The 24,228-nt window shown below is 41.7% G+C and overlaps 1 protein-coding gene across 1 annotated transcript in view; it reads right to left on the bottom strand.

Moving 5' to 3' along the window:
• Positions 1-10,425: 10,425 nt before the first annotated feature.
• Positions 10,426-24,228, bottom strand: part of CDC45 (cell division cycle 45) — a 15,613-nt gene continuing 1,810 nt past the window's right edge. The window contains exons 3-18 of the mRNA XM_044440673.1: positions 23,410-23,502; positions 22,582-22,719; positions 21,181-21,318; positions 20,205-20,260; positions 19,301-19,349; positions 18,334-18,395; positions 18,165-18,215; positions 17,180-17,299; positions 15,860-15,991; positions 15,378-15,476; positions 14,575-14,736; positions 14,198-14,336; positions 13,386-13,469; positions 12,081-12,199; positions 11,638-11,714; positions 10,426-10,780 (exon numbers count right to left, since the gene is read on the bottom strand). Coding sequence (XP_044296608.1) covers positions 10,716-10,780; positions 11,638-11,714; positions 12,081-12,199; positions 13,386-13,469; positions 14,198-14,336; positions 14,575-14,736; positions 15,378-15,476; positions 15,860-15,991; positions 17,180-17,299; positions 18,165-18,215; positions 18,334-18,395; positions 19,301-19,349; positions 20,205-20,260; positions 21,181-21,318; positions 22,582-22,719; positions 23,410-23,502 — 1,584 coding nt within the window. The 3' untranslated portion in view covers positions 10,426-10,715. The remainder of the gene's footprint in view (positions 10,781-11,637; positions 11,715-12,080; positions 12,200-13,385; positions 13,470-14,197; positions 14,337-14,574; positions 14,737-15,377; positions 15,477-15,859; positions 15,992-17,179; positions 17,300-18,164; positions 18,216-18,333; positions 18,396-19,300; positions 19,350-20,204; positions 20,261-21,180; positions 21,319-22,581; positions 22,720-23,409; positions 23,503-24,228) is intronic.

Genomic DNA, 24,228 nt, shown 5'->3' with positions numbered 1-24,228 from the left:
TACCACAGCTCCTTTATAGGGTTGCTAACAATTGCACGGGGCTGCTTTTCCATGAAACAAAACATCCATAGAAGGCAGTGCAGCATAGTGGTTACAGTGCAGGACTGGGATTCAGCAGACCTGGTTTCCAGTCCCCATTTATCCCTTTGCTCCTGGGTGTTGTTGGGCCAGGCACTCATTCTCAGCCTAACCTACCTCGCAGGGGTGTTGGGAGAGGAGAAGGATTCTGTAAGCCACCTGGGGTTTCTTGCAGGAAAAAAGCTGAGCTTAATGCAATGCAATGCAATGCAAAGCAATGCAATGCAGAGAAATCAAAATACCAGGATATTACAAGCACACACTCAAATCTCTTGTGCCAAATTTCAAGAGTAACAGATTCATGGCGGCACGTTCTTTTGTGAACTGGAGCACATTTCCTTAGACCCACAGCTTATCCTCACCCATCATTATTGGTACTCATGCCTTGAAATTGCCCATCCAGAGTTTACACCTGGAATGTACACTGAACATGCATCTGGTCTTCCTTTTTAAATCTGCTACAGAAGATTAGCAACTGTAAATGTCATGCCCAGCAGTGTCCTCGACGTGGGTGATGTGTTTCTTTGTTTTCTCCTGAGGTAGAAATAGACACCTTTGTTTCTCTCTTCTTTCAAAGTACAGAGACTGTGCACTCTGGGAAAACAGAGTGTTTATAGGACCCCAGAACCATCCAGGAGCTATTTTTTAGCCTTCAGTTGCTTTTGTGATTCTGCTTGAGGCAGAAAAACAAAAGGCCATAAAAAACAACAATGCACCGAAAACAGCTTTGATGCTAACTCATGAACACAAACTATGAATCAAACACTCTGAGCCAGTTCTTTGGCAGTGTGAGCTTGAATGATCACACAGGTATTCAAAGCAGCCAGTATTGCTTCTTTGCTTTTGGTCTGAATTCGTGGCACTTAAGGCTTGGGACTGAATCTTTGTTCTTCAGCTTAATCAGCACAAAAGAGGTGGTGGATGCAGGAGACAACAATGCTGCGAGCGTTGTATAGAGGGTCCTAAAATGCCAGAAGACAATGCAAGCTGGTGGCTGATTCATTGCAGCAGGGCTCATTCTGTCTTTTGGGGGAAATGGTCTAAAGGACCATGTAGCCAAGCAACCTCATAGCAATCCCGGTTACCAGGGGTAGTGGTATCGGAGACATGCAAACATCCCTCAGTTGCTCCATGCAGTGGGTGTAGCAGGAACCAGTCTTCATGGAGGGCTTGCCAGGATCCAGTTGCCTTTTGAAAAGAAACCTATTGTTTATATTAAAATATACACTCTTTTGGCGCTAAAAGGCCCTCAAATTGGCTCACGATACTCATAAAATTACTGGCCCCTGCAAGAACAATGGCTCTAAATGTTCTTGAGTGGCTCTAAATGTAAGGACTGGAGCAGGAAATTGGACAGAGTTTGTGGTCTTTCCATGCACAAAAAACTATGCCTGGTTATTCCAAGACTGGTTAGTTTCTGCTACGCGGCTGGGTTAGGGTTATTTACAACAGACGCACCTGATTTTGTTGTGGCCATTCCTAAACAATTGGGAGTTGGACATCAGTGCTTATCTCCTGCAAGTCAACGTGCAAACCTGGATCTACCTTTTTCCCACCACGACTGCTACTTCTCGGTGTCAGATTTAAAGTGGGGGAGAAGAAGGAAAAGATGGAGATGTAAACAACCTGCGTGCCCTGCAGATGAGTTTGACTTCAACAGCCATCAGCCCCAGTTAACGTGGTCCTGCCCATCTGGAAAACACCAGGTTTGGGGTCAGTCATGTAAACAACCCCAGTCGCAAGCCATGGTAATAGGTCATATCTTGGCAGTAGCTGCCAGAGAAATAATAGCAGGAAATACGACATGAAGAAATCGCTCTCATCATTTGACAAAGCCTTGCCTATTCATTTTGCCTTCTGTTTTGAGATAAAAAACAGGGTTATTTTTATGATAAAGTGAAAGATGGCTATTATCCCTATAATAGGCTAAAGGTTATCCTGGCTACTGGGATAAATAGCCTCCTTCTAATAACAGAGATGCAGCTGGGACCTTTTAAAGACCTTCCGGCATAGCCTTTACCATGTTAGGGGTGTGGCTGAAATGGCTTCTAGAGAATTTATTTTCATTTGTTCTTATTTTTCCATGAGAAGTAGAGGGCTATCAAGTCCTCACCAGCAACTTTACTACAAATTTGAGAAACTAACGTATGGGTTTTCCAGTCAGTAACTCTTGGGAATCTTCCCAAGGAATTTTAAGCATTCTTACAAAGCTACAATTCCACCAATTATTTGAAAGAACCCTGCTCAGTTATGTCAATTTATGTCTTGTAAAAGGAATCTTGGGGGTCACATATCCTGGTTGGATTTATCCTATTTGGGGTTTTTTTCTATGTGTAGGTTTATTTATCTATCATTGAAAGCATTTATATATTCTCATCCCCCTCTTTAGCCAGAAAGGCTCTCACATTAGTTTACAGATCTATTAAAAACAGAACAGATCAAAACTGAAGACAGCCATTGGCCTAAGGCACATAATAAAAGGAAAGAAAGATTGGGAGGGTTAAGGAAAATAAGAAAACTTGGACACCAGTAGCTAATGTTATAAGTTCTTTTTCCAATGCTGCAATTGCTGCAAGATTTGTAAAAACAGCTGAGAGATTAATTGTTGCTGGCTCCTCTCTTCATTTGGTTTCCATTCTAGCCAAGGACTGTCTGGAAGGGAAACCAGTTCAAAGCTGACCAGTTCCCACTGAGCTGTGGGAAGATGGATCAAGGTGGCATGAAAACTTGGCTGATAAACACAAACAAAACCAGACCTTCACTTTTTCCAACTCGAAAGGGTCTTATCCCTCCCTCAAAAATGCATCCTGGCAAAAAGGCAACAGTCTCAAATGTGCATTCATTACACCCAGAAAAACCTGATTATGTGCATTACACCTTTTGTTTAGGGCGGTCACCTATGCCTCACCTTCCTGGCCGGAAGGAATTTAGTAGGGAAGGCTGTGACTAGGTGGGCATCTGTTCTGTCTGCTGACAGTCACTTACGGTGGAAAACTTCAAGCCCTGATTTCCGTTCTTAGTTCTTTATCTTTAAAACGAGCATTGGACTGGAAAGCCCCTTGACTAGGGGAAGCTGTCAAACAGAAGCCTGCCTTCAGACTTCCCTTCAAACACAGGATTTTAATATCCTACTTCTATAGGCATAGTTCCACAAAGCTTTTATCCTGCAGTCGCCGTACCACACCCACAGAATTTTATGGGGACAGTTCCAGGCATCATCTTCCCTTGGCAACCCTCCCGAATTTCCCCAGCATCCTTCAGTTCTCCTTTCTGGTTTTTGTTTTCTCAGTAAAAATGAGTTCAGGAAGAAACATTAACTAGAAGCCCATGGCTTTTGTCTCGTGGCACGAGGAGCTTGTTCTCTGGAAGTCCCCCTTCTTTTTTCTTCTCCAGCAGATTTTGCCCTTGACAAAAGCTCCTCCGTACAATGTGTGAAGAATGCTTGCGCTTTCAGGAAATGCCTAGCTGCTTACACTGCCTGAAGGAGCTGGTGACAAATGTGGCTCGGGGCCATTATTTTCATAGAACTCCAGTGATTTTCTACATAGAGAGACAGCTTCCTGAATCTAGCAAATTTTATTTATTTATTTATTTATTTAATTTCGATTTATATCCTGCCTTTTTCCTACGAAGGGCTCAAGGCAGCTTACATCATCTCTCCTCCTCCATCTTATCCCCACAACAACCACCCTGTGAGGTAGGCTGGGCTGAGAGTCTGTGGCTGGCCCAGAGTCACCCAGTTGGCTCCATGGCCGAGCGGGGACTCGAACCCAGATCCTCTGAGTCCCAGTCCCACGCTCTTCACCACGACACCACACTGGCTCTCCATCCACAATCTCTTCCATCCTTTCCTACTCTTTAGACACGCTGGACTGCAACACCCATCAATGGCTGGGCTGGGTGGGGGTGATGGAACTTGTAGTCTGCCCTGTCTGGGGTCGCCTGACTGAAGAAAGCGGACATTTTAATGAGATGTGTCTTTATTCTGTGGTTCATTTATGCAGCCCTGTTAGCTCTTCTGTTGTTTTTGATCACTAATCTGCTCATATTTTCCCCCTTTTCTAGGAGTGTTCCTATACCGCACACAGGGGTAGAAGTCAAGGTCCAGGTGCACCTAGTTATTTTAAAGGATAAACCAGCCTTCCTAGTTGTTACTTTCTTGGGGGAATCAGTATTTAAACTTTTATATTACAATAGTACATCCACTTGATCAAATATAAATTGTATGTATATGTTTTTGTGTTTGTTTTATTAGAAGACAATAGAAATATTGAGAAAGTTCCATTTCACAAGGCCTCTGTCCATAAAAAGGGGAAGGAAAGGAAAAGACTCTTCTTTCGCCATTTAACTCCATGGAATTTACTTTCATTTAATCAGACTTACAGCATGTCAGAAAAAAATCAGAGACGCCCACCAATGAGTTGGAAGGAATTTGTGGAGACAGGCAGTGCCTCGTGTGTTTTCCTTTGATTTCCAGCAAAATAGAAAGAAAAATCAATAATAGAATGTACGACTGAAAGGCTGTAGGAGCACCAAATTTGAGCACCAAAAGTGATCTCACCGCCTGCTCTGTGAATCTGGACCCATCACTGACCTCGGCAGGTAAAGGCTGATGGAATATTTTGCTGCAAAAAGCACCCTTCTAACATACCTGCCAATATTTCCGAGGTCAGCACAGGAAACACGCTCACAACGCTCCGTGTTTCTTGTTCCAAGGATCACTGTGCAAGCAGCTCCCTTCTACTTTTAGGGGAAAAGATATGGGAACATTCAGCAATTTATTTATTGTTGTAAGCCGCCCCGAGGCTTCGGCGAATGGGACGGCATAAAAATGTTTTAATAAATAAATAAATAAATAAAAATTGAACCCAGCAAGACTTCCCACCCTCTGCATGTGTTGGAGCGAAATCCCATCATTTCTAGGCAGTATGCCAACGGGTTGGGATGATGGGAGTCGTAGTTCAATACATCTGTAGGGTACCAGTTTGGGGAGTGCTGAACTAAGGGTTGAATTAGTATCAATATTTGTGTGTGGAATAACATCTCGTTGCAAAAAAGCAGTGCTCTGCTCCGTGTACAAAACTGAAGGAAGGGAACATCGAAAGGGGGTTTTGGGGTTCAGTTGCTCCCAAATACCCCAACGCCAACCAAGAATTGGTAACTACGTTTGGCCAGTGCAAATACAGGGTAAGAGAGTTCTTCCATGCTTTCACTGATTTATTCCTGCTCACTGTTACTGGAAGTGCCAAATTTCAGGCAAGTATTGAGGAGGAGAGGCTCATATCCTGTGTAACCCAACTCCCACATTGCTAGCCTTCTAACACCTTTGGCTCAAGCTGTAGGCTTGTGAAAGAAGCATTCAAACATTAGAAGTATCACAAGTCCTCACACATTTCCCTTGGCCATCCCCAGCCAGCTTTTAAAAATCTTTTCCATGTTAATAAAGGGACACATCTCAAAACGGCTACAATTCCAAACCTGGGAAAGACAGATCTAACAGTGCATTCTCTCTCACACACATCCCTGCCTCCCTCCGTTGCCAGATTCCTTTTGACAGAGCGCATTTACTCGACAGAAGAAAGTTCCCCGGCTCTGAGAGATGCACATCAAAAGCAGGGTGGGATTATGTTCAGAATCAGGGCTTTTAATGAAGCAAGTTTTTGAGGACAGAGTTAAGCTCCTAGGATGAAAGTCACCTATCACTTTTTGTGAGAATCAGCAGTTCGGTGCTCTCACATAACAGTGGTATCGTCTTCCCTGCCTCCACAGCCCCACTGCTCCAAAACAGTGGACAGAATCCTTCTTCTGCTCTTTGCCTTACTTCTTTCACGGTGCCAGATAGCAAACGGCATTGATGCAACTCAAAACCACTTGCAAATAACTGGAGCTCAGCCTGCAATCAAGGAAAGAGTTCCTCGCACTGAATTCACATTGTCTGTTTAAGTACTTAATGCTTCTTAATGTTTCCTGTTGGCAACATGTAGAACTCTAGAATTCCAGAAGGTATTAATGCCACATTGTATTTTTAAGGTTCCTAACTGGAATTCCTGCTCAACATTATTCCAAGTGTAACTTCTGGAAGACAGAAGCCTGTCCCTGACAAGAGCATCTTATCCAGTCTACTACTATTAACATTTATTTATTTAAAACTGTTATATGCCATCCCTTATGCATGGCATCCTGGGACGGCTCCCAATCAGTAAAATCAAATACATTAAAAACAATCTGAACAATAAATAACATATAACCAATAAAACGCAAGTGTTACATTAAAATACTAATTTTAAAATAACGGTTAAATAAAAAGGTTTTGATTTATATCATGCATGTATTGTTTTCCTCTTCTAAGGAACTCCAAGTGGCTTACATAGCTCCATTTTATCCTCACATAAAATAAGGCAACTTACGTACAGCATTTTAGGGCTGCAACCCTCAACATCCTAGGGCTGATGGGAATTGTAGGCCAAAATATCTGGAAGTATAAGGACACGAGTCCTTCTAGGTCAGAATTGGATGCAGCACAACCAACCAAAGCACCATTTAACAGTTAGACTCTTTCCCTACTTTATGCCCAAGAGCTCAATATGGGTTACAACTTATCCTTGTTTCATTTTGGTTTTGTGGTGGTCATACGTTTTCTGCCATTTCCTAGACAGTAACAAGACACACTCCACAGAAGCCGGCGACGCAGATGCGATTAGGAACGCAGAGACTTTCCACCACATAGACACTTCTCAGATAATAACATTACATGTAGGGTGAAGAGGAAAACCCTTGTTTATTGTATGGTGGAAATGGGGAAAAACAGCCTGCCAGTTTTACTTTTCCCTATATTCCAGTTTTTTAAAAAAATCTCTTGAACTTTCTCTCCTGAGTGTGAAGAACTTGTGAACTTCGGTCAATTCTTATCAAAATAAACTGAATTTAAATTCTCACCCATTTGCAGAAGCCAGATTCAACGGACACTGCTGTGCTCTGAACAGGAAGGACCATCTGTACCTACCTGTCTTGTAGCTGTTAAGAATGAGGAGTCTCTCAGAAAGAACAGAGGTGGCAGCTCAGATGAAGCACTATGTATATGAATTCACAGGGATTCACACTCAGATTTCAAGGTTTAGGCTAGAAAAGGGCTTGTAATTCCACATATGCCCCAGCTGTTCATGCGTAGTATCACGTCCTTAAAACATTCACAATCCTGGATAAATGGTCACTTTCCATTTCTCTGATAACTGAAACGTTTTAATCTCAAGTTGTGGTATTACTGGATATGGAGAACTTGGCAAACTAAAATGAACAGAAGCGAAATTCTCACTCATCCCTGGATAGGGCTTAAGAGCTGCTGTTTACAAAACACAGAGGGTTTAAACCTGGGTTCAAGGAGGGAGATTCATGCAGATGAAATGTTCTTTCTGTTTGGGGGGATGTGCTGTTAAGGGGAGGACTCAGAGTTGAATGGTTCTCTGTGGTATTGGGGGAACAGTTTGAGTCTAGCCTTCTCCTTGACAAAATCTATACGTATATATACACATGGACAAAGAGGGAGCAAGTGAGAGATGGACTAGAGAGACGGACTAGATACACACAGCTTCTATATATGTCCTTGCTCATAGAAAATGAATTTGTCAGGAAAACGGACAGACTAAAACCCTTCTAATTTTTCTGTGTTCGGAGATTTGTTGTCCATACGGTTGCATTCAGTTATGATGGAGCTCACCTGTTTGCTGCTCCAAATAGTCTGCAAACTCAGACAATGCAACTGATCCTGTTGAGTATGATTAGCAAAATAGAAGGTACACTTGCACGCTCCCTTTTCCCTCCCGTCCCTGCCAGTGCATGAGAGCAGATTCCCCCTTATCTGTGGCCAAGAATCTAGTTGCTCAGTTGAGTTAGAGCTAAGCAGGGATTCCCTTCAACTAGGAACTGAAATCAGAGGGATTTCTGCTCCTCAGTTCAGGCGGGGGTAGTTGAATCATGCATTATTATACAAAGAATCATAATAATTATTTCCTTGTTATCCCGCCCTTCCTCCAAGTTGCTCAGGGTCGTGTCTGAGGCTGTGTTTGTATATTATCCTGTAAAATACGTCAGGCTGAGAGGTTGTGACTGGCCCAAGGTCACCCAGTAAGCTTCAAGGCCGAGTGGAGATGTGATTATACATCTTTCCGGTTACAGTCTGATGTTCTAACTGCTACGCCATACTGGAACTGCTTCCTTATACTGGTCAGCCCTGTAACTAACCAAATAAGGAGCATTTCCTGTAGCCACAGGAAATGCACATCTCATTGTCTACTTCCTGTGGAGCAAGCACCTAGGTGCATCTGTTTCCCAGGATCCGCACTTCCAGTCCTGGTTTTCCAGCTGAGGCAACTGGGCAACCTGGACTGATCCAGAAAAGTACTCTTTATGTCCTATGAAGAGTCTGTGTTATCTTTTCCCAGGCCATGGGCTTCGTAGGCTTTAACAGTTATCTGGCAGTTTAGAAGAATTTTACAGCACAACCCTAAGTCCACACAGAAAATGGCAACAGTTCTCCCTTGCAGGTCGCTTGGGATTTAAAGGGGCAAAACTGTGATCAAAGCACTTTATAAACATTGTCTGCATGCACATACACACCAGACTGTGTAGATTAGATACAGGAAGCCAGAGACCCTTTATACACGGCCCATACCACATCTGATAAGAAGGGCCAGACTTGCAAAAAGTATTGACAAAGATTAAAAAACATGGATTTCATTCTTGTCTACAGAGGAACCAAACGCACTTCTGGATCTTTATCAGCCAAACATCTTTCTTAAATGCTTAAAAACAAAAGGTCCCTGACCCTTGGCCTCTCCTGAAAGGGAACAAGCATGGAGCATCTCTCCTTTCCTATGGAATGAATATGTTTCTGAATATGCTTTCAGATGTTGCATGAGGAGAGGCAAGGTAGGCAAAGAAATTGGGACTAGGTGGAAGACAGAATGGAAATCCGAAAGTTCCATTCTGCCAGTAAGCAGCAAGGAAGACAGAAGAGTACATTCCTCCTCATCCTCAGAAAATGGGACCAAGGCTTGGCATCAAGCCTGGGCAGTTTGCCAAGGCCCACACATCAACAAAAGCCCGCTGATGAAAGCTTCTCCGATTTGCAACCAGTTTGCTCACATTTTGCTCTGGCCCAGAAAACTCTGATGGCTGCCATGCCTTGCTCTCAGCCTCTCGAGCAAACCAGAGGAAGTGGTGTGACGACAGGAGACGATGGCAGTGAGGAAGGAGAACCATTGTGGAATCAAAACTTGGGGATGGCAGGGTGGGCTAGCGGGATTAGCCATAGCTTCCGCCCCACTTTTCCTAGACATCTATTGCTGGTTTCATGGCAGCAATTTACCATAAGATGAACACTTGAGAATCCCCAAGAAATACCCTTCTCAAAAAGGGAATGTATCCTATGTCCCCCACCTGCAGGGATGCTACCAAACCTGGGTAGCACTGGCTGCTGTCCAACCCCAGAAAGAAACCTGACAGGAAATCCAACTTTCCTTCCTCTGTCAGCAGTAGAATATCCAGGAAAAGGATATCTAATAGCAATATGTGATCCAGCATCCAGGAAAAGGTGTCAAAGGGCAATACCTTACATGAAAGTATGTTGCAGCTGTATTTTGAAGATTATGTCATCCAGGTCATCCCATCGCACAAAGCATTCCAAGTTGGAAGCAGCGCTGGAAAAGTCAGCTGCAAGGACGGAGGGTTCAGAAAATGTTTTTGAACGCCACTCAGATGACACCAATGCAAGCTTACTCAAAAAGAAGCCTCACCCAGTCCGGTGGGTGATTACTAAAGGCACATGTAGATGCAAAATTATTCACAGTATGGATAAACTGTCCAGAGAGCTTTGGCTATTGGATGGTGCAGTAATGTACTAAAGCAACAGAAATATTTTGATATTATTTACATATCATATAGAACCTATGTGACTCTTTCACTGAAGGGCTGCCTCGCCTCTGCATTCACAATATCATCTCCACCGCTGCTGCTGCAGGTCCGATGTGGGCTGGTCTTCTCACTTCCACGCAGGTCACTGGCTCCCAGCCAAGGTGGGTACCCATTCATTTCCTTGTGCTTTTGTGTGCTTTCAAACCTTTCGGTTTCCTTTCGGTGGGTAGGAAGCGGGACAAGGCAGTGGGAGCTCACCCCGCCAAGTGGATTCGAACTGCCGGCTTTCTGACTGGCAAGTTCAGCGGCTCAGCAGTTTAAAATCCAATGCCACCTCTTGTCCCATTCCTCAATGCAAGATTGAAAGGGATATATCTCCATGCTGTCATTTCAATCATAGACAGGGCAAGACAACAGGTAGCATATGGATCGAACAAGACATGACATAAAAATTTTATTTGATTGCATGGTTCAATTAGAAAACATGAATTGGTGCCTCTGAAGTCCCATGGTTTTAAAAAACGTTTACATAAAATGGTACAAAATTGTGGCAGTTAAAAGGTAATTGACAATATTTACACATTTAATATACAAAGGTAAAATTCATAGATGAAAATGCTATGAAGGTCCTACAAACAGAAGGGGAGGTTTTAAATAAAAGATCAGTTCTAACAGGTTCTAAGAAAAGTTCATGATCTTGAAAAAAATGGTTGACCACCATCTTACCATTAAGATAAAAGAGAAATAAGCGCATCCAGAAATTTGCTCCTATCTTCCATTTTCAGTTCAATTACTGAAATAATAAAAGTTGTAAATGTTACAGGAGAAATATGCAAGAGATACCTCTCATTACAATGGCCTATTTTGCACAATATGAGAGCCCATCAAAACTTAATTTACTCTTGAGAAGCTGCAGTGTTTGTTGGCCATGTTGTATCAAACCCAGTCACCCTCAGTTAGCCGTCCTGGGATGTCTTGTAAAGGATGGGATACAAATATGGCTAGTTAGTTAATTAATTGATTAATTAATTAATGATTTGAGGACTGAGCGACCATTGCATTATCTGCTACCTGTTGTAGGGTTATACAAGGGCTTTTAGCCCTAAAATAACCTCTGGTGGCCAAGTTCACATGTCACACAAACTGGTTTACTATGGTGGGAATATTTTACAGGAGAAATTTCTCGAGTCCCTGTTAGAACTCTCTATTATCATAAGTAAAATCAGAAGTTGAAGCTGCCAGCAAAATTGGTTTAACACGCAGACATACAGCTTAAATCGGTGCTGCAGTGTGAGTGTGTGTCTGTGTCTGTGTACGTACGTGTGCTCATGCAATCAGATACACATGCACTCAGAGACAACCTCAGAGGAGGATGCTAGCAAGAAAACCTTCCATCACATCAGCTCCTTCATATATCTGAAAGGATGGCTGAAATCAACAGTCCTTTATATGTACTCTGACAACCACAAAAGCTTATTTACAAAGCTCAGGAAACTACTGAAACTAGCACCCAATGTTTCCACGTGCCTCTTCCCACAAGAACAACAACAACAAAAAAAAAAACCAGTTCAAATGCCCCAGAAAACTTCAGTGCCGCTAAACATGCCAACCCATGTACGACATGCAGGAAAACGCAATACATTTACTTACTAGACATGTCAAAATAGTTATGCAAAGTCCTGGAACTGGTGTTCTCTGCAGCTTTTTCAAATGCTCTTCCAAAAAAGCTAGGCAGGGAAAAAACACACAAGTATTGTAGTGCTTCCCTTAGAGGGTCCCAGGCATTCACACCTTTTTAAAAAATGCAGACACACAGGGAAAAATACCCACAACCTTCTGAAGGCTGTAACCGATTGTGGTTTTATTTATTTATTTATTATTTATTTATTATTTATTTATTTATTAAAACATTTTTATGCCGCCCCATTCGCCGAAGCCTCGGGGCGGCTTACAACATAGATAAAACAAGTTAAAATCCATATAAAATAATCTTAATTAAAACTCACATTATAAAATACTGCTCATACTCGACCGCCAGTACCCCAGACAGAGCACCCATCCCTTCTAAAGGAACAGGCAAACAGGACACTTACTTCTTTTTGTCAGAGCTTTCTGTGTGAGGCGGAATTCCTACCATGATCACCGTCCCTTGCTGGAGGTCCATGGGCGCCGCCATAACCATTGGCAGCAGCTTACAGCGCTTGTTCTTGGTCTGGAAGCCAGAAAGCGCCTTGATTATACAAAGATCAGAGGCAGAATCATAAACACTGAGTCTGTTTTCTGAAGTACCGATGAAAAGTTAATTAGGGGTTTAAAGCTATCGATGAAGGATTACAGATAAAACAAAAGGCCTCTGGAAGGCTGGGTTTTTAAGCAGCTAGTCACCAGACAGTTTCCCATAATTACACACATGCATTTAGTACCTCATGTATGTAAGCTTTATGGCACTAGGGAGCTTCAGCCTCTCTCTCACCCATATTTAAAAGGATCTCAGTGATTCAGATCACAATAAAAAAACCAGAATGCTTAACACAGAAAATTGTATTTTATGAATGGTTGTAAGCCACCCAGAGGGCTTTGGCAATTGAAATAACCAGAAACAAGCAGGCAGTAGCCAGAGTGGTCAGTTTGCTTCTGTGACAACTCGCAGAACTACAAACTACAGCTACAAACTACAAACAAACAAGCACAAGGAGTTTGTGCACAAACAAGCACAAGGAGCTTTCTTGGGAATCCACTTCTGCCAACTTATGCTCTTACTGTACTGGAAGAAGATGCTTATTCTAGTGGTACATCCAGTGCATAAGTGAAGTGGCAGTGCTGGATACTGCCCACTAGGTTATCTCTTAAAATGCAGCCTACAGCATCCTCAAAAATGAAATAAAGAACTGTTTGTAGCACCCTTAGTTGTGGAAGTGCACAACAAAAAGATTTAGATATGCTGTTTTCCCTATAGGTTTTTTATTATTTTCTGGAAAAGGTTAAAACCTGGGGACCAAAATAAACTTCACATTAAACGTGCAAATTAAAATAAAAAGATGTAAACAGCATCAGCGCACAGATGATAAGGAGTGTTTAAACCTTTCCTCCTTCACTCCAGACCTAGAAATAAATTCCTTTGAAAGAGCTGCTTGCATCGAGAGACCTTCTGCTAGAACCAAGTTGATGCTATTTTGAAATGCAGTTCACATGTAACAGCACACCCCACTTACCGCTGATTTAGAATTTTTTTTTAGTATTGTTAGATGCCACATTTCAGCATAAGCCTCCTAGTGGTGGCTCACATATTTAAAAAATAGACACGTGCTGTTTACTAAACCAAAAGACCTCCTGGGGCTAACAAGAACATCTATTTTGCTTAAGCAGACCCAGAAGAGGAAACTGTTAATGATACTTACAGAGGAAATGAAGGACCTGAGTAAGTATTTACTAAGCAGGCATAATGATATTGGCCTAGAGAACAATTTCACATCTGGCGTGCCCTGGAAAAATAAAAACAGAATCTTATTTATTTATTTAGGCAACTTATATGCCACCCCATCGCATGAGCCTCGGGGCGGCTTACAATCATTAAAATCCCGTATAAAATGCAAAAAAACTCATCAAATAAATAAAATACATAAAATAAAATAGTGGAAACAGCCTGGTCAATTTAAAATCATTTTTTAAAGGCAGCAACCTCCTTGTATAGGCTGAACAGACAATCCTTTCAGCTCTGTGCCAGCATTTACACACACACACACACACACACACACACACACACACACAATTAATGGCATTGTATCTTCCCCACCCTACACAGGTTCTCTTGATGGAGCATCAAATCATGCTCAGAGTTTCTCTCAAAGAGCAAGAATTCAGACAAGCAGCGATGCAAGTGAAGAGCCACACAGCTCCTGTATCACAACCCTGAAATTGAGAATGAGTGGCAGCCTTATTTTATGGAGTCAAATGATAAGCGGTTTGAAAAGCTAAAGGTCAAGACAGCACATTTTCTCGGACTCCAGAAATTGGAGCCGCAGTAGACGAGGTGCTGGAGAGCTGTGATCAGATCGTGTCTCTTTATACTTCATCCAACAGAACTTCTACCCTCTCTCATCTAGGGTTGGTTACAGTATATGAGAAGGATGTGAAGAGAAACTGTTAGAACTCCAACCAAGACTTCTAAAGTTTAGTGCAGAAATAAGAAATAAGTGCAGGCAAATTTTACCTCCATGAGATAGCAGTAAAGAAATGGTCCCTGACTGATGACAAGATTGGTGCAAATACAGCTGGCTACAGTCTGCTGAATGGCACACAGTTGCTTTTTTGCTAGCTCCAGTCCTTGGTGCAACTTGTCCAGGTTACTCCTGGGAACGTGGCGAGAGGAAAGAGAGATGCTTTAATAGATACAGATAACAGAGAATCCTGAAGGCTTTCAGTTATTGTCAATAGCCACATTCTTGCATGAAAGACTGACATATGAAAAGATACTAGTAGGCCAATATCCTGAAATTACTTAGTTTCTTATTGCCAACAGGTTATGGGAAAGAAAATAGATTAAATCTCAGAACAAAAATGTATGAGGTTGAAAAGAATGCACTTTACCTGGAAAGACTGTCCAAAGCCTTGATAAAGTTATCCGTTCCACTTTCATCTTTGTCCACATTCTCCATTAAAGAAGCAGCTGCATAAACTATATCACTGGCTAGAAACTTATTTTTAAAACCAAACTGGATGCTGAAGGTTTGTACTCTTAAATCCTTCATTCTGTAAAAGCAAATTAGTGGAGAGATGTAACGTTTTTTAAAACCTCAATTGTTGCACTAGTATCAAAACATATTATACTACAATGTGAATCGAGCGTTTGGGTTGTCCACTCCTTTATGGGCCTATGCAAAAGTGTCAGTGACCTGGTTCCCATGAGCAGCTGTGAAGGTGCCCTCCCCTCATTTCAACCCCGGTCAGGGCTTGTGCACATGGAATGTAAACCCGGGTTGCTAAGTTGCTTAGGAGCTAAACCACCAAGCAGTGAACCTATGGTTTGTTTTAGGACTAACAGGTGGGTTGTTTAGCCTCTAAACAACCAAGTCACTTTCACAACCTCTGATCAATGGTTGTTTTCAGAAAGCAGAGCAAGGAGCTCATCAGAGGCAGCTTCTTTCAAGCACAGCAAATTGTGGGATAATGAACTAAGCGTCTTGCAGAAAGAACAGTATATTAAAAAGTCTGAAATATTAAGCAGCAAAGACGCCTTGCTAGATATATGATAGCAATATGCAAATAACTGGAATATTTGTGGTTAGATGTTTAGGAGAAATTTACAGACACATTCTCAACACCTTCTTGGACCATAGCACATCAGAGGTGAAAGGTTGCACTTTTAAATAAGTTAAAACAATGTGTTTTACCCAAACTTGTTTGCAGATTCTTCAATCATGTCCCGTAAATTCTCTTTTAAGGAAATGTCCATAGAATGGAATTTCTGCTTTACTTGCTTCAAAGGTAACCTAAAAATCCCAAAAGGGACAATGGATAGATGGAATGTCAGGAGTGGCACTTGACCAGGGAGGGGCTGCCTGCAACACAGGGCTAAGTCACTGCTAGGCCTTCAGATTCATCACCCAGCAGCTGGTTATAGTCTTCTCAGCTATATTCTTAGGGTACATGAAAAGCTGCTTTACCCCAAGTCAGACCACTGGTTCTGCTAGCCCAGTATTGTTTGTGCGGAGAGGGGGCAGCACCCCAGAATTTCAGGACAGGAGTTCTCCTACCTCCAACCTAGAGATGCCAAGTCTTGGACTTGGGACCTTCAACAAGCAAATTTTACAGGAGATGCCACTGTGTAGCTATCGATTCGATTGCACATGAATAACTCTTCTAATTGACTCACCCCATATCGGCAAAGAACTCTTGCAGTCTCTTCTGACCTTGCACAGACCAAAGTTTGAAGCTAGCAGAAGTGTAACAGGTATTGCAAAGGCTTTCAAACAGAGACCAGTGTTGATAGAGTGCAAGGCACAAGCTAAGATCATCGATGAGAATTAGGAAAAATAACTACAGCATGTTGAAGGAAAAGGTGAACATGTTCAAAGCTGTCTTCTATCACTATTCTAATAATGTTGGTTGAACAGAGTATAATGGAACATAATACAAGCAGTCAAATTCAAACTTAAAACTTCTTAGGAAATGATACATCGCTTCCTGCTAGGCAGCTTCAAAATCAGCTTTGCTGTAGTTTAAGATAGATGCAAACTGGAAAAGGTTCGGAGGCGGGCGACAGAAATGATCAGGCAATTGGAAAGGAAACTGTGAGAGACTGGAAGTATTGGGCCTTGAGAAGACTGGGAGGAGACAGGAGATAGCATAGCAGTCTTCAGGCAAATGAAAGGCCATCACATGAAGGAGCATCAGGATCTCTTCTCAGTCCAGAATGCAGGACAAGGAATAATGGGCTCAAGTTAACAGGAAGCTGGATGCCAGCTGAGTATCAGGAAAATCTTCCTGATGAGCAGTATGTCACTGGAGCCAATGGTCAGAGGAAATCGTGGGCTCTCCCACACTGGAAGCATTCAAGATGCAGCTGGACAGCCCTCTGTTTGGAATGCTTTAACCTGGAGCCCTGCATTAAGCAGGGGGTTGAACCTGATGGCCTCACTGGCCCCTTCTAACTCTACTATTCAATGCTTCTATGACGATTTTGCCCCAGCTACTATATGAAGCCAACCTTATTCCATTTAAAAAGATGGGGCAAAAAGTGGCTAAATACAGGCCATTCAGAGAGTCTAGACTGAGCTAAAATGTGAACATATTTCCCGACATCCAGTTCTAGTGCTTTGGGCCACAGTCATCCAATTCAGAAGTGACAAGGCCATGCCCACCAACTGTGGCGGCTAGACTGTGAACAAGCAATACTTCTTCTTCTCCATTTGGTTGCAGGTGAGAATTCCAGGTTTCTTAAGCCCCAGGGCTAGATTTGGAAACCAATCCTGACTGGGGCTGAAAATCCCATGGGAACAGCAAGCAGAAATGCTCCCGCCCACCACCACTCAGGCTTCAACAAATGCAAGGGGCTGCTTTTTGCTGCCTGGAGCAGCCCTGTTATGTTGGAACTGGGTAAGAGACCTAACTAACACAGGGAAACAGTAACGATCGCAAGCTGTTCTCCTGAGTCTTATGGCCGTTATTCTCCCATAAGCATTTAGAAGGATACTCATATTCAAATGCTATCCTCATGCAGTCAATAGAAAGGGAGTTTTCTTCATCCGCATTGCGATGGTTATGCCGGGATACATGGCGCTGTAGGATTCCAATGTCCGTTACGTATTTCATTCTTTTGAAAAAGAAAACAGGTACAAAATCTTTATGCCATCCCCCATTCCTCAGACCTCTCAATATATTCCTTAAACAGTGCTTAAGGGACAGGGTGGGCAAAAGACAGAACGGGATCTAATAGAGGAGGGGGCTGGATGATTTGCAGTAGCCTTAGAAGGGCTCTCGACTCCCGACTGCTTGACAGCTGCAGAGCCTCCGCCCCATCCCTCTTCTCAATTAGACTGTGGAAAATGGGGAGAAAAGTTTTGGGGGAAACTCAAGACTGGATTTTGCAGAGGACTGTCAACTCTGTTCTTGCACTAAGGACAAAGTCCTGGTCTGAACAAGTATGTGGGAGATAATCCATCTCCTTATTGGGAATACGTGCCTGTCCCTGTCCACCCTTCCCCGAAACTATCCGGCTTCTATTTTGCATGGGGCTGGTTAGTGGGACTATCTAGGCTTATCTCTGTAAGCTTGTAGCTTGTTCGTGCCTTCCTCAAAAGGTATGTGGTAAAACTCAACTCAGCGGGAATGTGTTAGTAAAATGCATGCTTTGGCATCAAGGTAGATTAAACTCTACCATTTCCTAACAGCTGACAGCATTTTATGAAACTTTATAAAGACTATGTGTATCCATAGGAATGCCATTTCTACACAAGTTTCCCAATATATTTCATCGTTGGGGATGGTTTTGTGCACAAATGAGCCTATATTACTTAAACAAATGTTCTGACCTTTCCATAATTGTGGAAATTGATGCAAGTACTTGGTTATCTTTATTGCTTCTTTAAATTGTCCATACTCTCCCTTTCCACCCCACCACCATGAAACACTGAGAAATCTAAAACTCAATTTATAATAGGTACCTATTGCTCACTTACTGAGTGATTTTATCTTGAACCCACTGATCCGTTAGCCCAACAATAGCCCACCTAAAAGAAAAAAAGGGAATGGAGAGTTTGCAGATATTCTTTCAGTATATCAGTGGAGTTTTTATAAAGAGTGGACAGCTCTGGGATTCGGTCAGCAATCACAAACAAGACTACCTACCACAACATATCATTCAGATCTTTGGACATTATCCATGCCAGATCAAACATCATCATGGCAGACTAGAAAACAAAATGGGAAAAAAAATAGCGTTGCATGACTGAAGAAAGGATGAATGAGTGTCTTTTGTGTAGAAACATTTTTGGCACGTTGCAGAACCAATGCTCCCGCTCCTACCAAAAAGTAACAGGCAGCACAGCTCATTCCACTTCAGTTCCACAGCACTGATCTTAGTTTTTGCCTCCAAAACACCACCGTTTAGAAGATCTTTTTGCATTCTGCTGATTAAGAAATTCGTCTCATCTAAGCAACAACTGTGTGACTGGTGCCACGTGAGGCAATTACTCAAATGGTTGCCGCTGTAGACACATTTATTAAAAACCAAACTCTACTGATAAAAAATTGTTTTCCCAAAAGAGCTTTGCCCTGAAACAAACTTGTACCTCAACACTCTCTCTGCTAATCAAACCGTTCTTCCTTGCACAGGAGCCAACGTTAAACGGCAATTATATTTCTCCCTGAAGAACAGAATGGATCATGTTTCCACATTCTCAAACAATGCAGCTTAAAAATAGCTGCAGAAACGAGGTATCCCAGAGAGAGGAAATGTCTTTTCCAAAGGTGTTCAGATTCAAGTATCTCAGCACAACAGAATTTGTTTATAAAGACTATACTGTGGACATTTTGTCAAAGTTTGTTTTTACCCAAAGTAAGGTATCTATATATTAACTGCAGGACCGGATCCTGCGCATATTCAGACAGAGAAAAGTTCTACAGTTCCCAGTATTCCCCCGCCAGCCATATTTTATGTAATAAGTCTTCCCAACATTTGTTCCCTAGCTATTGTTAGACTACAACTCCCCTCAGCCTAGTAAGCATCACCAATAGCTGGGGATGATAGGAGCTGTAGTCAAAGATAGTTGGGAGTGTTCTTCATGTTTTTTTCTGGCGGATATTTAATACTTACTGAAGTCCCATGGTATTCATACTGCTCATAGTCAAAAAGAATTTCTTGCCTGAAGAAGGGAAAATGAATCATTGACCTTCCATAACTATTAAATACCAAGGATGACACCTAAAGTTCTTTCAGTTTTCTAATATGAGGTACATTAAAAAGAGCCAGCCAAAACTAGAGCACTCAATCGCATTCATGGACCCCTTACAGGCAAAGGGGATCCATACCTACAGAGACCTTCTACCCGCTGCCTCTGTTGGACCGACCGGGACAACCATTACAGGCAGATGTCCTGTAAAGAAATCTTTAGAAACAGAGAAACAGAGCAAGTCAGAAGGGGCCTCCTGGGCCATCTAGTCTGACCCCCGGCTCCAGCTGGCTCCGCTCATGACATGCCCACAGGGGACACAGTGGAAGAGGCACTGCAAGTGGAGGTGGGGCACTGAACCGAAACACGAACGACATTCACAAAGAAGTAATTGCAGAGGATTTACTTTCCATATTTTTTATACAATATTGTCTTAGCTTGCAAGCAGACACTGCATTCAGCCCTTGCTAACGATACCCTGCTGTCTGATTAATGACATTGACATTGTTATAATAATAATAATAATAATAATAATAATAATAATAATAATAATAATTGTTTGAGAGAGCATAAATTAAGCCTTAGAAGGGTAAACACAATAAATAATTACTGGCCACAGACTGTTTCTTTCAAGATAGCAGACTGGAACATAAGCTGGGGAATTTTCCTGTGCTCTAATGAAAACAAACTTTCAAATATATTGTGTGAATGATGGATGCATGGATTAAGCTTTATTCTAGATGACCCACCAACTACAGCACTGTTTCAGAGCTGGCAGTCTCAGTTTTGACAATAGTAAATGGAAGGGAACAGAGTCGGAAAACATACCTGCGTGCCTCCCACTCTCTTCTTTGCCGTCTTTTCATTGTTCTTTCCACTATTTCCTATACAGTGATTAAAAGAGCAGTTATATTTCCCTTCAGTGCCCTGTCATTCTAGATTGTAAAATAGTCCTATGAGAATGCCCTGCCTTGTTTTAGCCCAACTCCGCATTTTTTGGCAATATCTGATTGCTTTTGGGGTCCCAAAAGGCCAGAAATAAATACATGACCTTATTTCAAAGTGCAATAAAACAGATCCAAAACAAACAAAAACCACCCAAATAATAAGTTATGGCTTAACCTCTGAGTTGTTTAGCCCTTACAATGAAATAATGAATTATTCAGAATAGCAAAAATGTGAAAGTGCACAACAAATAATACCGTGTTTCTCCGAAAATAAGACCTAGTGCTATTTTTGGCACTTGCTAAAATATAAGACCTACCCCGAAAATAAGACCTAGCTGTGTTTATTCCCAGGACCAGTGGAGAACATAAAGAGCCTTTTTAAACTTTATTTTTCAACTTAACTTAATGCACTGTGTGGAGGAAACATGCTTATGGGGCTCCTGTCACAGGCAGAGTGATGCCAAATGTACATGTATTCATGCTGTTGTACATGAATAAGTGTGCATTGTTGTACACATTAAAAAATAAAATAAAAAATAAGACCTGCCCCGAAAATAAGGCCTAGTGTGTTTTTGTGAGCCAAAATAAAAAAAGACAGTGTCCTATTTTCGGGGAAACACAGTACTACAGTCAAACATATGAAGTCCAACTCTCTGAAACTCGCACAGCCTGACATGCTAATAAAACACGTGGCCAATTAGTTTATTTGCCGCACTTTTGATCACTCACCCATAGCACAGTTGCTACTACGTTATAAAAATCTATTTACAGTCTTTGCCATTAGTAGGGAAAACTCCAACACTTACAGGATAGCTTACAACTCTTCAAGACCTTACAAGACTTTTACAAGATCTAACCTCTTCAAATCGCCTACGCTTCCCTGAGGGCTCTGATCCATCACTTTCATTCCCAGAATCCTCCTCTTCATCATCCCTGAAGATATCATCATAGGCAGGAATTTCAAGATCATCGTCTTGCTTAACCAGGAGTTTGATCTAGAAAGTAAAAATGTTATATAAGAAATTAAAAATGAAATCATGATCTGAGTGAAGAATAAAACTTGAGTGGGGAGACAGACCGCTTGGGTTCTGGTTACCTGAAGGAGCGCTTACATCCATATATGCCCAGCCACCCCTTGAGATCTGCAGGAGAGGCCCTTCTCCAGGAACCCTCCGTGAAAGAAATTAGGAGGGTGGGTACTCGGAGGAGGGCTTTCTCTGTGGTGGCGCCCAATCTATGGAACGCGCTCCCCAGAGAGGTCCGCCTGGCGCCGTCGTTATTTGTTTTTCGGCGCCAGGCGAAGACCTTTTTATTTAAGCATCATTTTAATTGTTAACAATATTTGCTTATTTATCTGGCCAGAGCAACGTCTTTTATATTGTTATTTATTTTATATTGTTAATTTTATATTGTCATTTTTGTATTTTATTGTATTTTATTTTGTGTTGTGAGCCGCCCCGAGGCTTCGGCAAGAGGCGGCATAGAAATGTTTAAATAAATAAATAAATAAATAAATAAATAAATAAATAAATAAGGGAAGCTTTATACTAAGAGTATTGTCCCCACCCTTTCCCTCAAAGGGAGCAACTGTCAGGTATGTTGCTAAGCGACTGCTAGATTTTGATGGAAGCGGTGCCCTGGACAACTCATATGCACACTAAATGTTAAATGCGAGGAGTGGAAGTGATGATACGGTAACAAAATGTGGTGTCATAGAAGTATGAAATGGCAGAAGATGGATCACAAAGCCACACCGCTGTCGAGCAATCTTTTATAGCTGGGTGGACTAGAGAGCCATGGAACTCTTCTGACACAGTATATCTTTGAAACATTTCATATTTCAATTGGAAGCTCTAGATATTTTGGTTCAGTTTTACTGAAGTGATTTTAGAAGAAAAATGGACATCATCTTATCATTATTACATCGCATTTTATATCTTGCTTTTTTTCTTCTTGTCAAACTGACACTGGAAAGGACTGCCTTGGAAGTTCACTGCAGGGATCTAAGTGAAGGCTGGATCGCCACTTATCAGGGATGGCTGTAGGAATGGATTTTCTGCATCAGGCATATTTCAAACAGATGATATTAAGCTTCCCCTCCAACTCTGATTCTAAATCCTTTGATTCCCGAGGGTTAGGCTTACATTTTTTGCTAATTTAGGGCTAATGAGCTGCAATGATCTTACACTGAGGAAACTGGTCCTAATGGACCCTCGCATGAACAGATTTTCTGTCATGTTTTTTCAAGAAGCAGTTACCTGTGTCTCATTGTAAACATTCACTACATTGATAGGCCTGTGAGTGTCGCAGACAAAGAAAATTATGTCTCCCTCAGGCTGAAGGATATCCAGCAGGTCAACGTTGGCACCACAATTTATTAAAACAAAATACTGGAACTGTAAACAAACAAGTTAAATTACTATGTAAATAGGCTTGTTGTCATTTATGAAATGCTATCTAGTATATAAACATTAATGCTTCTCACAAAATCATATCTTTTCACAACTAGCATAAACTCTCAGTTCTTTATATTTCTAATGAGATAACATATCTTAGTTTCCTGGAACTGCAAACAAAAAAGAATTAACCTAGTTCTCTATTTGGCCAAAACTGAAAGAAAGCTGCATGCAAATGAACTCTAATGTAAGTTATTTTATCTGACAAGTAAGGCCACAAAAACAATGGATGCTGCAATGTTATGCAGGCTTAGTTACATCTGGGAAAGGGCTGCAGCATTATGGATGAGCACATAGCTTGTGTGTAAAATGTTCCAGGTTCAATCATCAGCAACTCCAAGCAGCACTGGCAAAAACTTCTGCTTGACAAACCAGAGAGCTGCAGCTAGTCACTGCAGACAACACTGAATTAGTAAACCAATGGTATAAGGCAGCTTCATAGATCCTTTCCATCAGTTTCAATGGCATGCCTAATTCTGCATAAGACTGGCTCACCCAAAGGTAATCCTCTGCAAAATTATTTGAGAGTAAGCTCTGATGAATTTAGTAAGACTTCTTTCTGGGCAAATAGGCATTTTCTGTACTAAAAGATATGAACACTGTACTTTTTTCTGTTAAGCATGTTTTTACCTGATCCTTATGCTCAAGAAATGCAGTTTCAAGTTCTTGCCATCCAGATACTGGGACTAAAGTATATTGCACATGATCACAATGAAACAAGGCCTCAAAAGAAACAAAAGTTACAGTTAGTATAAGAGAAACATTAATTGCTATTGGTAACATAGTATTGTTACCAATTGTTACCATAGTATTGTTATGGCTTTTGCTCAAGGCTTATCACAGAAAATTACAGATCAACAGGGAAGTTCTGAATCCAAAAGCTGGTATAAGAAGCATGAACTATAACCACAATGTTTAACTATACACCAACCAACACCAGTCATTCTCATCCAACTTTCAAGGTTCCATTTACCTAAGTATTGAAACATTTCAGTTACAGTAAATACAGTGATGGAAAGTGGAGGGCACATAGGCTTCCACCTTACCTTACTGTAGATTCTTGTACATCTTTAATATTTTGAAAGGTGGGGCTAGATGAATCACCAGTTGGAATTCAGATTGCTGGGAGAAATATCAACAACCTCAGATATGCAGATGATACCACTCTCATGGAAGAAAGTGAAGAGGAACTAAAGAGCCTCTTGATGCGGGTGAAGGAGGAGAGCACAAAAGTTGGCTTGAAACTCAACATTAAGAAAACTAAGATCATGGCATCTGGTCCACTCACTTCCTGGCAAATAGATGGGGAAAAAATGGAGGTAGTGACAGATTTTTTTTTCCTGGGCTCCAAGATCACCGCAGATGGGGACTGCAGCCAAGAAATTAAAAGACGCTTGCTCCTGGGGAGGAAAGCTATGGCAAATCTAGACAGCATACTAAAAAGCAGAG

Source organism: Varanus komodoensis, unplaced genomic scaffold (genome assembly GCF_004798865.1).
Source record: "Varanus komodoensis strain SLA01 unplaced genomic scaffold, ASM479886v1 scaffold38, whole genome shotgun sequence".
In the NCBI taxonomy this organism is placed as follows: Eukaryota; Metazoa; Chordata; class Lepidosauria; order Squamata; family Varanidae; genus Varanus; species Varanus komodoensis.
The sequence above is the reverse complement of the archived record's forward strand: the minus strand, read 5'-3'. Positions and strand labels throughout refer to the sequence as shown.